Raw genomic sequence first — 13,428 nt, forward strand, 5'->3', positions numbered from 1 at the left:
TCATTAATTCAAGATTCTGGTTGTAGTATAAAGTCTTGTAAAAGCTGGAGGAGCTGATTTATTCTTGGGGGAAATGCTGAGGTAATTAATATTTCCCTCCTTACTCAGGTCTGCCTTCACACCTCTCTCTTCTCTAGCTGTAGGAAACCAGTGCAGCAAAAACTCTACATAAGACTTTATGGGAGGGGAAGATAATTTTTTTTTTAATAAAATCCCCAAGTAAATTAATTTTTACCACTCGGACACATTCTCTCACTGATTTCATTCACTTGCATTCTCACACCAACATACAAGCATCAAAGTGTCTGGATTTAAGTAGTTTGTCAGGATCACCTGTGTGTGATCAAGTTCTCAGCAGGTCTTTCGTTTTGACAGACAACAATAAACTGGTTTTTAGACACATCTTTTATATTGTTTAGAACCCAACAGTTAGGATAATCCTTTTGACTCATGATTTTGCTTACTTTCATCTCTGTAAGCTTCAGGCAAGTCTGGTGCTTGTTGTGCTTCGTCACTTTTCACATTCTTAGGACAATGCTGTTCTTGTTGGGTTCACAAGGAAAGGAATGACACAAGTTATGAGCTGTGTCTGTGTTGACATCCTTTGTTGTTAGGTGCACAGTCTTCTGCTGACAAGTCATCGTGAAAGCCACCATACCACTGTTTCGTTAGAGTGCAGACCTGATTTTGACAAAGTAATATATTCCTCAGTTTTACTGCTGTTCTTGAGTTGGTGGTTATCAATACCTGTCATGTTTTTAATACAAGTCATGTTTTTAACCTCCTTATAGTGCTGCTTCTGGTGCTTACTTACACATTTCCATTCATATGCCATTTGCACCAATCTTAAGATTTCCAATATAAGTCTCTATGTATTGGCAGAGAACAAGGGAAAAGCTGTGATTTATAAGGCGTACATACACTTAAAGCCACAATTCCCAACTTTCCAATATTTTAAACTTTCAAACAGAGACAGAAGCTTCCACATCACATTCCTACAATTAGTGAAGGATTCTAGGAGAGCATAGTCATCACCAGGGTGTACAACGGAAGTGCTCCCTCTGAAAAGACTGGTATAACTTGCTCCTTTTAATATAAAATTGTCATTACTATCCAGTCAGGCTAAGTAATTTGATTCAGAGGAAGTACTGACTTTCTTTCTTTTTTTGGAATATAACGATGTGATATTATATGATAAAGATACACAACAGAAACTGTGAATTCTTTTTTATGAAAGTTCTAGGTCCATATTGCAGAAATCACGAATGACATTTATTTTTGTCATCTGCTCAGTGAAGTAGAAACACGATATTTTCAGATAGCATATTCTTATGAGGACCAATAAGACCATAACCATAAAAACTATAGAATTATGATTAATGATATGCTTCATTAAGCAAAGCTAAGTATTAATATTATGGTGCAGTTTCTGTCATACAAGTTCCCCATTTCTTGCACTAATGTTGCTTCACAGAAACAGAAGCATATAGGACATTTATGGAACTCTCTAATATACCTAAAATGCAAATCAGGAGAGAAAAATAATACCATTGCCTATCTCCCAGCCAAAGACAGCTTTTGGCACTGACTGATCCGAAAATTCAGAAACATGAATTCAACTCCTGACTCTATCATGGCTTCTCAGACTACATGGGACTTAATTTCAAAGCCTTCAGTTGCCTAAAGTTAGGCACACTGTATAATTTCTGATGCCCAAGGCTACCCTTGCCTGATCCCAGCTTGGCTCCACAAGGACACAGGGGTGCCTGCATAGCTGCCACCATCAGGTGGGTGTCCTTGATATCTTAGAGTATGTCAGATGGCACTAGGCATCTGAATTTAACTCATAATCTCTCTGTGGTTCCTGTTATGTTAAAATAATAGTCTATTTCCTACCCAAGAGGTTTTTCATCTTTCCTATTGAAAAGTCATCAGAGCAGGGACCATGATCTTTTGACTGAGGAACCTGAAATACATGTTGTTACAGAATTCACCAGACATTTTTATACTATTTAATAGTATATAGTATTATAAAAATTTTACTACAGTATTTGGTATTGAAAATTGCAATTGATTCTCCTAGGGAAAAAGAGTTCAAACACATGCTTACTGGGTAAAACTGATGCTAAAAAAAGTGAAAATGACTGTATTATGTAGTGAAGTCAGTCTACCTGGCACAAAGCTAGTGTGATTTAGGGTTTTATTTTGACAACACTAAGTAGAGAGTTAATGATTCAGTGCCTGTGTCCTTGCACTTAACTACTTCATCCTAGCTCTGAGGCACATCCAGGGGCAGCAACAGATAAAAGGATCATTAGGTATTGAATTAGATAAGAGAGTGACTGATGTAGACAGTATAGGTTTTAATGTGCATGCTACATTCTGTATTAAGTTAATTTGGATTTAGTTAGCTAATTTTACTTTTTTAATTTTTCTTTTAAATGCTCCACAGATTTCTGTCCTGGTCACCCATTTGTGTAGGTGTATGAAAAGTTGAGACTTTACACAGATGCACAGAAAATACTGGGGTTTAGCTTTTCAGATAGCATAAAATATTATTTAGGTTTGTAAAAAGCATTTTAATTGAATTTGCTGAAATGAGCAGTAAAGGAATTGCTAATGCATCAACATTTAAGTTGATTGATAGATATTAATTTGCAAATCCAAAAGGGGCCCTTTGATGTTGAACCTCATATATTAGGCTGTAATAGCCATTACACGATACCCATGCTTCCCCGATGTTGAAGTCTGTGTACTGTGTGCAACCAAAGCCTGTCTCTGAGAAGGCCGTGCTCTGAAGACACTAAGACACGTGTAGCCCATGCCAACATCGCTTGAAAGTTTGTTCCAATAGTCATCATCCTTGTTTGAAATGCTGTTTTGTTTCTCAAATGAATTTGTCATTATCAGCTTTTCTTTCTGGTGCTTGCTTCATCTTTCTCTAGTAGCTTGAGAATCCCCATTCTAGTACCTTCAAAGAAGATAGTTCAGATCCTGCTAAACACTTGTTAGCCTATTTTTTTTTTTTTTTTTTTTTTTCAGTAGGCTAAGCAGATACAGACCTTTGAAATTCTTTCAACAAGCTATTTTCTCTGCCCTTTGAATTCTTTCTTTGTAACTTTTTGGGAATCTTCCGAGTTTTTCGAAATCTATTCAAACATGGATATCACAGTGAGTTGCAGGACTTTAATGTCCATCTCATCCATGCTCTAAATGTTCCTACTCATTTCTGTTCCCTCTTGCTTCCCTCCTGTTATATGCATATGAGGATGGCATTAGCCCTTTTTACTGCAGTGTTTCACTTGAAGGTTTTACTGAACTGCCTACCTGTTTTGTTGTTCAAACAGGAACTACAGCCCACCTTTATTAGTCTTGGACAATAACAAGCTACCTATTATGAAAATATGATAGACGATCAGTATTTTGCTTCACATTTCTATTAGATTTCTCTAACTGCAGTTGTCAGAGCTGTTCCAGTCTTATGACATTCTCCTGGAATTCAATTTAAAAAAAAAAAAAAAATAAAAAAATCCACTAAAGTTTTTAACAACTCATTTAGCGTATTTGGGCAGGTTAATGAAGCCTGCTCACTAAGAGATATTTTGCCCAGGTTGATGTTGTTTAATATTCTCTTAAGTTAATAATATAATGGAAAGTTCTTTATCATAGTCCTGTAGTAAAAAAAATACAAAAACCTGTTTCCTTTAAATACAGAGAGAAATATTTGTTTCATATACTGTATTGCTCTAAATCCAGGGGTCTTGCATTATGCTGAGATTTTTCATACTCCTAGTATACTTTAAAAGCTTATTTTTCATCCAGTTATAGATTTTTAGGTTGGCTTTTTTTTTTTTTTTTTTTTTTTTTTTACTTATTATGTCTGGTTTATTCACGACAAAATTTCTCATTTATGGTGGTTGCTATTTCATCTTTCTTTCTTTGGCTGTACAGCCTTCTCATTCCTAACTCATAGCATCTCTACACCCTTAGACCTGAGTGGACTTCCCTCTTACTACAGAAAAATGTTGTTGGGCTATTAGATAAATTCGTCATACAGGACAGTCAAATTCATATTTTTATAGCTGAAGATTTGTTTCCTCCATTTCTGGTTACTATTGACTTTATTATATATTTATTACGTTAGTTTGAGAAACCTGTTCTTCTGACGTGCCAAATTTTGTTTGGGCCAGGCCTCTGTTTGCCTTTTGTGAGCATCATCTAGTTTTAATCAGTTAGTCTATAAATAAGAACCAGCTTCCTCTGTAATGATTACTTCGCCTTTTTCATCATGCTGACATTTCCATGTAATGGTGCTTTCTGTGTTAAAAAATTCCCATGCAGGCTTTTTGGGAACTCCGACAACGGTTGCATGAGTAGTCCTAAACTGGTTTCCCACAACCACACAGTTTTATTTCCAGGCGTGGTAAGAAATAATTCATCCTGTTGACCAATTTGATTTGGGTTGATTTGGGTTATAATGGACCTCCGCTGTCACAGCTTGCTTTGTTGCTGCATTCATATTTCACATTTAAATATCGTGTTTATTTGATTTATTGATAATTCTAAACACAGTGACAGTATCTTTAACAACATCTTTTTTTCTCCTTTGCCTCTCCCCCATCACAGCCTTTCCTGTTGATTGGAGATTAATGTTTAAAACATTCATTTATATATTTAAATGTTCGTTTAACACAGATTTTTATGAATGAAGAACTATAGTCTCAGAGACATTGCAATATACAATTTGTTGTGATTTTAAGTGTTTTATGTTAAATCTGAATTGATGATAGACCAACACTTTCCAGTAAATCTGCTTAATCTGAATAGTTAAATCAGTATTTCATCTCGTTAGCCAATTCAGTTGGTCTGGACTTCCTTAATTAGAGATTTTTCTTTTCCTCTTTGCTCTATGATTGCTGTATTCTTAAAATATTATTCTCCTCTATGGAGGGTATTAAATTCAGATCTAAAAAGGACCCATGAGCTAGAGCAGCATCTTTTTGTTGCTTGTCATGCTTATAATTTTGAGAGTCTGGGATTCACTGAAATATAACTGGGACACTCAAATGTAATTTGAATAATTGCATTCAACTGAAAGCAGTTGCTTATAATGTTTTGGCCATTCCTTTTGGTCAGCTTGTTTGGACATCTTCAAACAAATGCAAAGAGCCTCTGCAATGAGGATATACACAACTAAACAGTGTAAAGCAGTTTTTCACGTGCTTAAACACACGCGGAAGATAGCTAGACGTTAACAAGCTCTGGGCTAAGCACTTGCATACTTACCACCTTGATGGATGAGGCACCCAAAGAGCTGCAGCTGCCCCAGTTGGTGTCAGCTAGGAGCAAATATTATTTTGGTAAAATGGATTACTGGAAGCAAAAGGATCCTTTATATTTTGAGGATTTACATGGCATAAAGGAGGAGAGGAATACTCATCTCAGAAAAATACATGTCAAAATTTTATGTGGTAAACTGTAAACTCTGTTTGCTGTAAATTTATAGATTATTCATTACTTATTTGACCTGTGTAAAGGCTTTACAGACTTGATCAGTTTCTGCATTCTGTAAATCTTAATGACTATACAAGAAAAATGATACAGAATTATTTTCTGCTAAAATGAGTACAAGTATTTGTATGTCCACAAATAATTTTCCAACGCTGACACCCAGTTGTATATTTTGCTTTTCAGTGGTTGAGCTATTCTCAAATCTAATCTATATGTTATATCTAATTAAAAATAAATAAGGCAGATAAAAATGCTCTGACAGAAGCATAGCTATAGTAAGTTAATGCAGACAATCGCATGCCATCTACCTGGAAGGAGCATATGGGAGATTATATATGTTTGTTTTCTAACTCCTGTATTTTGGTTTATTGTGTAGTTGTTCTTGTTTCCTAATCTAACACAGAAGCTAAAGTAGCATCAAGCTTCTATTGTTGCTAGTTATCAGTTTTTAACATTTGATATATGTTAAATGCACATATGTAAATCTGTAATTGCTGAGTGTCACTTGCAGAAGTGGGTAGGAACACTGTCATCGTTACTGAGCATTTAAAGATGTATAAGTAGAGATAAAAAATGGAAGATCAATACACAGTCTGGGGTATAAAATTATTCTGAATATTTATATCTCTGTAAATGACAGCTCCAAGACTTTGGAGCTTCTAGTATTTTCTAATTTAAATTAGTAAAGTATTTGGCCATCAGTAAAACATTAAGGGACCCCACTTACGGCAAACTACAAGGTTTGTCTCTCCTTTGGGCTTCTGCCAGTGCTGCCTCCTAGTTTACAATGTCAAGTTACACTGCTGACCCTTGAGAAGTCCACAAATCAGAAAACCAAAATTTGCTGGTTTGCTTCTCTGTATCCTACAGCTCAATGCTTTGCCAGATACTCCTACTGCTTGTTCCCTTCTTCCCAGCCCGTGCTCCCAAATTATCTCAGTCTCTCATTTCCACTCTCTTGCACTACGTAGCAGGTAAGATAGGACAAAAGTCTCTGATAGGTATAATTTGCTTCTTTTAAGCTCAGTAAACTGATTAGCTAAGGAATGCTCTTCTCTGCTGCAGAAATATTATTCAAAGTTGAAAAGTGAAATTCTGTCCGGGAGACTTTTCTTACTTCTTCTTTCTATTTTCCATTCCTGTATTCTTGTCTGCATTTGTTGTCACTTTTCCCTTCTTCCTGGCAAGATTTTCCACTCAGTATACTATTCAACATATTTTATTTTCTATTAATCTTTGTACAAGTACTTCTCATAAATTCTATTTCAATCCCCTCCTTTTTTTTTAAACACTGATTATAGATTATAGGCTGTTTGACCCATGTTCTTGGGTTTCTTTGACCTTTCCTTCACTTGTCATTCCCTGTCCTTCTTTCCCTAACATTTCAGAGTGCATTCTCCACTTGCCCTCTATTTTATGTTTTTCCTCATTCTTCTTTTCTTTATGTCCTTTCATTTCCACCTGTTTTCCTCCCCTGTTATTAATCACCTTTTGGTAGCTGTGTCCTTGCTACTGTGTTCTTCTTCTGCCTGTCCATCTTCCCTCTTATTCAGGCTTTTTGTCTTGATCTGGGAATTGAAATCTATGTGTCCCTGTGGAGAAAGCCCACTATGGTAGCCTGCCCATCCTTCTTCAAAGTCCTGCCTTGGGGTCATACAAGTGTGCACTCTGGAGGATGCTCTAGTCTCTTCCTTCTTCCTGCTCCTTCTTCAGCATTTCACTACAGTAACAGGAGTGAAAGTGCCAGACCTTTTAAACTGCTGAGCTGGGGTAGCTATGTCTGGAGAAGAGATGCAGAAGAGAAACGTGATGTTGTGAGGGTGATGAGAGGAACTCTTTGCAGGTTACCAGTTGGGTTTACATAGAATCAATTTTAGCAGTTGCCTGAGACTCTGGGGGAATGTTGTGGTTTGAGCCTACCCCGCTGCAACAAAGGTACCACTCACCCCTACCCTGTCCTTTGAGGGATGGGAAGGAGAAAATAGAACCAAAAAGGCTCAAGGGTCAAGATGAAGGACAGGGAGGGCTCACTCACCACTTATGGTCACAGGCAAAAGACAGACTCAACTTGGGGATACATTTACATTTAATACAACATACATTTAATACAAAACAACCACCACCATCAAGGAGAATGAAAGATACAACCAGGTCTTAAATACAACACACCTTCTCTCTCTCCCCCCCCCCCCCCCCATGTCTTCCCGGGCTCAGCTCTTCTCCCTCTTCCCCCCCAGCAGCGCAGGGGGCAGGGAATGGGGGTCACAGTCCGTCCGGCACAAGGTGTCTCCGCGGCTCCTTCCCCCTCAGGGAGAGGGGCCCTCGCAGCCCTCCCCTGCCCCACCGCGGGGTCCCTCTCCCGGCAGACAGCCCTCCACCCACCGCCCCAACGGGAGTCCTTCCCGCGGGGCCGCAGCTCCCCAGAACCCCCCAGCGCGGGTCCCTCCCGGGGCTGCCGCCCTCCCCCCGACGGGCGGCTCCAGCGCGGGCTGCCTCGGAGTCGCGGCTGCTCCGGGCCCGGTCCCTGCTCCTCCGGCCCGGGGCCCTCCGCAGGCTGCAGGCCAACCTCTGGGCCACCGCTGGGCTCCAGGGGCTGCAGGGGCTCAGCCGCCACCCCAGCGTGGGCCGCGGGGGAACCTCTGCTCCGGCACAGCTCCCCCTCTCCTTCCTCACTGACCGGGGTGCCTGCAGGGTTGTCTCTCTCCCGTCCCCCTTCACCCACCAACACAAACAGACAAGACAAAGAGAGCTATCAATCGCTTCTTCTACTCTTAAATAGTTATTCCCAGAGGCGGGTCCAAAATTGGAGCGGGGGGGGGGGGGAATGCTTCTCGAAGCCTCTTGCAGGAGCCACCTCTGTAGCTTGCTGCCCTACTGTCAAAACCGCACCAAAACCCTGCCAGACACCAAACCACCACAGGGAATTATCTTCATCCTGTACTGTATGAGTTAATCTGCAGCAATTGCAGAGTACGTTGAGTCCAGGCCTTTCACATCAGCTGCTCCATGCACTGCAGCAGATAACCAGCAGTAATGGGCTGCTGGAGGGGATTGTAGCTTTTATCTCCCTTGTCTGTTCTGTTGCATGCTGTGCTGCTGTCAGTCTTGTGCTGGGGTCTGCTTCCTCGGGTGATAGTATGGGAAATGCAGGTGAGACTTTGGCACCAGGCTGCAGGATTAAAGACATGGGAGGAAAGGGATTGTGTTTGTCCTCGGTACGCTGCGGATGAGGGAACATCCCATAAAGTTGAGCTGATGCTGAGCTTTTTGGATGAGGGGAGCCATGCCTGTGGTTTTCTGCACATCGCTAGGGCACCCTCTTTAACACAAGAATGAGACAACTGAAGAAGGCCGCACTGCAGGGAAGCTGTGCTGGCTGTCTGTCTGTCTATCTCATAGCAAGCACTTCACACTGCAGAGATTTGAAGATCCTCTCAGTTGTGACTGCAGTCACTGCTTTGTGCTTGTTTTGCTCATAACCAACCTTGATGTCATTATAGGTCATGGTACCTGCTCATGCGGACGATGCATTTGCCAGGATGGGTGGTTTGGAAAGTTATGCCAGCATTCAAGGAAGTGCAACATGACGGAGGAGGAGAGCAGAAGTCTCTGCGAGTCAGCGGATGGCATGTTATGCTCTGGGAAGGGTAAGAACTGGCAGCTCAGCTGCCCCATGTCAGTGATCGGCCAGAGGAAAACAATGACATTCTGGAAGACTAATGTGCGTGGAAGCGGGTCGTTGTTGAGTAACTCTTTCTTTCAAAGGCACCTGTTATTAGAAGGATGTTACGTTTGGCTCTGTAATGCACTTACATCCATTTTGTCAAACACCCACCATGGCCGTACTTGTTTAGCAGTGTTGCTTTCCTATGAAATTTGTTAATAGCATATAGTTTCCTGTATGTGATTATCTGATGGCCTACGTTGAACAGCTGTACATTATAAACTAACCGTTAGTGCTCCGTCCAGTTTGAGGGGCAGGGGCACTACCTGCAGTAACACTGCAGTGGGCAAGATGGCAAATGTTGTATCTCAGGCAACAGTAAGGGGAGGAGAGTGTTTAACAGCAGTGGTCAACTGTTTAACAGTTTAATCACCCCTCACCCCAACACAGCAGCAAGGAAAGGTAGACGTCTGCAACCCCATGACAGAATCCCACAAACTCTTTCATTTACTAATTTTTATTCAGGTGATTGCACCAGCTTTAGTCCAGCTATAAAAAATTGCCACAGGGAGCAATAAAATTTAGAAAATCTTGATAATTATCTGAAATTGTTCTTTGAGGTTCTTACCTTCCAGTCTTTCAGGCTAGGAAGCTGCATTACTGGAAAGGGATTCTTAGCTCCCCCGTAGTGCAAACTACAGGGTTTTGTATATATGTCTGAAAGAGAATAGACAAAAAAATGGGTGGTGGGATTGGCTGGAGGCTAGAATGCACTCACTCCAGACTGGACATGCCATTTCCTCTGTTCATATATCCCTTGCATAGACAGGGAAGAAACCCGCTAGCTGGAAAAAAACAGTTTGGAGCCTTCTACATCAGGCAGATTTCCAGTTGTCCCTTTCTTCAGTGCAAAGGAAATTTAAATGGGGTTTCCAGCTGGCCTTCTTCCATTTGTATTATCACTTGTCAGAATTCTTCCCCACTCCACCATTTTAATTGGTTTTTTCCCCCCAGTTGTTGCAATGTCATAGAAAATGAGGAAGATGCACTGTTTCTCTATTCTTTCCAGAAGATGTGGCTGTCTTTAAAGTAGCATATGTGTAAGAGGATGCTGAGTTACTGGAGAAATGGAGTTACTCTGTTTTACTGCAGAAGTTAACTTTTCTTCTCTTAGTCTTGGTCTCCCTGTGATTTTTTTATATAAACCATGAAGGTGAGCGGATATGCTTAAAATAGTCAAAATGCACTATATAAGACTCTAAATAAATATAAATATGAAAAATTATCTTGAATTTTAAAACATTTGCATGATCTGATACCTTTTTGTAAGGATGGTCGAAAGCTATTTATTTCAGTGTGTGGGTCTTACTCTGAGAACAATTAGCTTTGAGCATATATATCATAGGTACAATTTATTTTGAAGCTTTGAGATAATCTGGCAGGAATTTGCAGAGACATCAAGGATTTTTTTTTTTTTTTTCCCCTCTGTTGGTTTTGCTGCCCAGGGAGTGGTTTGGGATCTGGTCACTGATGTAGGCTGGAGCAGCCTGAAAGTTGGTCTGGGTTGTAACCAACTTCAGGTAGGTAGTGCTTTTAAACCTGACTGCGTGAATGGAGGCTCCGAAGGCCCAGATTTTCTAGGGCGGTAGTACACTGTTGAACAGCATTTACTTTCTATGTGAATTACAAACCTGACCCTAAATCCTTATTCAGTAACACTGGTGGGATTTTGGTTTTTAAGTTTCTTTGGCCTCCAAGCACGGGTAAACTTCCAATGTGATGGAAGGTTGCCCCGAGGACAGTCAATATAATAAAGCTGTGTCAAATTAGATGCTATAGGGGCTTTACTGTGGGAACAGCTGATCATATGTTAATGCTTGTCCCTGCAGAGAAACACCTCACATAAGGTAACTTCCAGAAATGTGTGGCTGGTGAAATCCAAGGAGGCTGCTATCTCCTAGCTCTTCTCTGAGCAGAATGGGGATCACTGGCACAGACAGTCTAATTCTGGAAATTATGTCTTACTGGGTACCCATACATTAAAATGTTGTTCATAGCTAGTGTCAATGGCACTATCTGGAGGCCAAAATGACAAATTGTTCTTTCTGTTTCATTACATTGAGCAATAAATAACCATTACTGGTCAAATAAAAGGGAATTTTGAACCCGTGCAGTAATGGTGGTTATGCCATCTTTGGTGGAAACCTAGCCAACATATGCAAGCGCTGCCATGGACTGAGGGAGCTTGAGTTTCTGCCTGTCAGATTTAATAGACTCGAAGGAGTCTTGGTTTTCAGCAGATAACTGCTGAACACTTTCAAAAAATTGCACTCTCTTAATATAAGGAAAGTTGGACATCCACATTCCTAGGCTGTTTTCAAAATCTTGGCTCACTGATTATGCCACCTGTAGTAAAAGCTCTTCCCAAGGAAAACAGCAACACCCACCATGCTGCTGCCTCCCTGGCAGTAAATGTAGGGCTGCAGATGGCTACTGTAACAGTGCAGGATGCGGCCTAGGTAATGAGCCAAATCCCATCCAAGAGGATCTGGCGGGGATCCCAGGGAACACCCTGCAACTCATTAGACTCATTTTAATTAAACTGAGGAGCCTCCCAGAGCAGCATGTTCTGTTCAGGGAAAAGACTTGATACACTCATTCTCCCTAACAGATTTTACATTATGGAGCCTGATCTTCCTTGGTTCACTTGGTGTTAAATTTGCTGTGTCTCCTGCAAAATAGTTTTAAACATCGTGGCATCTATCAGTAGCATCATCAGTGCTTCCTTATGCAGAATAACTTCAGGTTTCTTACAATGTCATGCTCTTACTAACTGCTTTAATTTCACTAAAATTCTCATGCTATTCATCATTATTTTCAGCTGTCAGTCCTTGTAGGTTGTATAAACAGAGACATTTGGTTTAAATTACCCTCAAGTATGACTTAGTGTAGCTCTTATACAGCAACGATGCAGTATATCCTCTGCTGCTTCTTTATATAATGGTATTTTTTATCCTTGTAGGGAATATCAGTATTTTCCATGCCCATGGCTCAGTAAGCACTACTCAGAACTTATGGTAAAAGTAGATGGCTAACCAAATACTCTCATCCGCAAATGTTCCAATCGCTGTTTCTTCCTGTACGTATTTACATGTTTCATATGTTGCAAGTTAAAACAGTATTTCTCTAAAATTAGGCAATTAGTTAATTTTTGTCAACTTAAAATAAACACTAACACTAAATTACTCACACTTTAAATTCAAAAATTAGGTACTCTGCTGAGGATGTTCTGAAGTTTTAAAGAATTTTCAGGGATCAGAGACATTTCAGTGTTTATGGGAAAAATCTGGGGAAATTTCATTGATATCGACAGACAAACTTTTTTTTTAAAATGTGTATGTAGATTTTTGCTATGGATTTTTTTCAGAGGTCATGGAAAGGAATGGAAAGATGGAAAAACATCATTTTATACGCTTTGGCTCAGGCCTTGTTAAGTAACCCATGAATTCCATTTAGGTTATATTCTGACATGACCAAGTTTCCTTCTATATATTTTTCTTTAATATTGTATTAAACACATTGGTGACTTTGTACTGGAATCATTCTGGAAATATTATAAGACGGTAGGATTTTCAACAGCATCCAACTCATTTATAAGCATGTTCTGTTAAAGTTGACAGCTTTTTTTTTTTTAAACTCCACCTTCCCTAATTGAAAACTATGCGTGTATTCCCTGTTAACACATATTTGGTTTTTGAGATTTTGTATTGATTTGTGCTGTAACCAGTTCTTAGGGCTAGGTCCACAAAAGGAATTTTTCTCAGCGGTCCCTAAGCACCTCACCTTGGCATTTAAGTGTCTAAACTCTGCATGGGGTCAGGCAACTAAGGATGGGCTCTTGAAAAGCCAGCTCTCTTCAGCCACGTATTGGAACAAGCCAGGAGGAAGCACTATCTCCTAGTTGCAGAAAAGCCTCTCTCACACTCTTCTCAGGCCACAGACACATGATTGCCTGGGGGAATCTGTCCCTTTCCAGGATTCTGAAAATCTGAGCCTCCTCCTGAAGGTAGGGATGTCTCTTGAGTTTTCCCTTAAAGAGATGTTTCTGGTGTTACCCCAGTTCTCAGTGGGTTACAAAATCACCCGAAAGTCACCATAAAGTTCCTCCTTTGCCTGTGGGGGGGCAACCTCACATCCCTGAGGAGGAGTGGCCTATCCGAACAAGGGGCATTGAAGTACTCTGCAGGAATGAG

At 40.3% G+C, this 13,428-nt stretch overlaps 1 protein-coding gene across 3 annotated transcripts in view; it reads left to right on the top strand.

Moving 5' to 3' along the window:
• ITGBL1 (integrin subunit beta like 1) overlaps positions 1-13,428 on the top strand; it is a 154,135-nt gene that overhangs the window by 138,443 nt on the left and 2,264 nt on the right. For all 3 annotated transcript variants that reach the window (XM_086482065.1, XM_086482063.1, XM_086482064.1), the window contains one exon: positions 9,012-9,158. In XM_086482065.1, coding sequence (XP_086338191.1) covers positions 9,012-9,158 — 147 coding nt within the window. The remainder of the gene's footprint in view (positions 1-9,011; positions 9,159-13,428) is intronic.

The sequence above is a fragment of the Leptosomus discolor genome, chromosome 1 (genome assembly GCF_034619465.1).
Source record: "Leptosomus discolor isolate bLepDis1 chromosome 1, bLepDis1.hap2, whole genome shotgun sequence".
Classification (NCBI taxonomy): domain Eukaryota; kingdom Metazoa; phylum Chordata; class Aves; order Leptosomiformes; family Leptosomidae; genus Leptosomus; species Leptosomus discolor.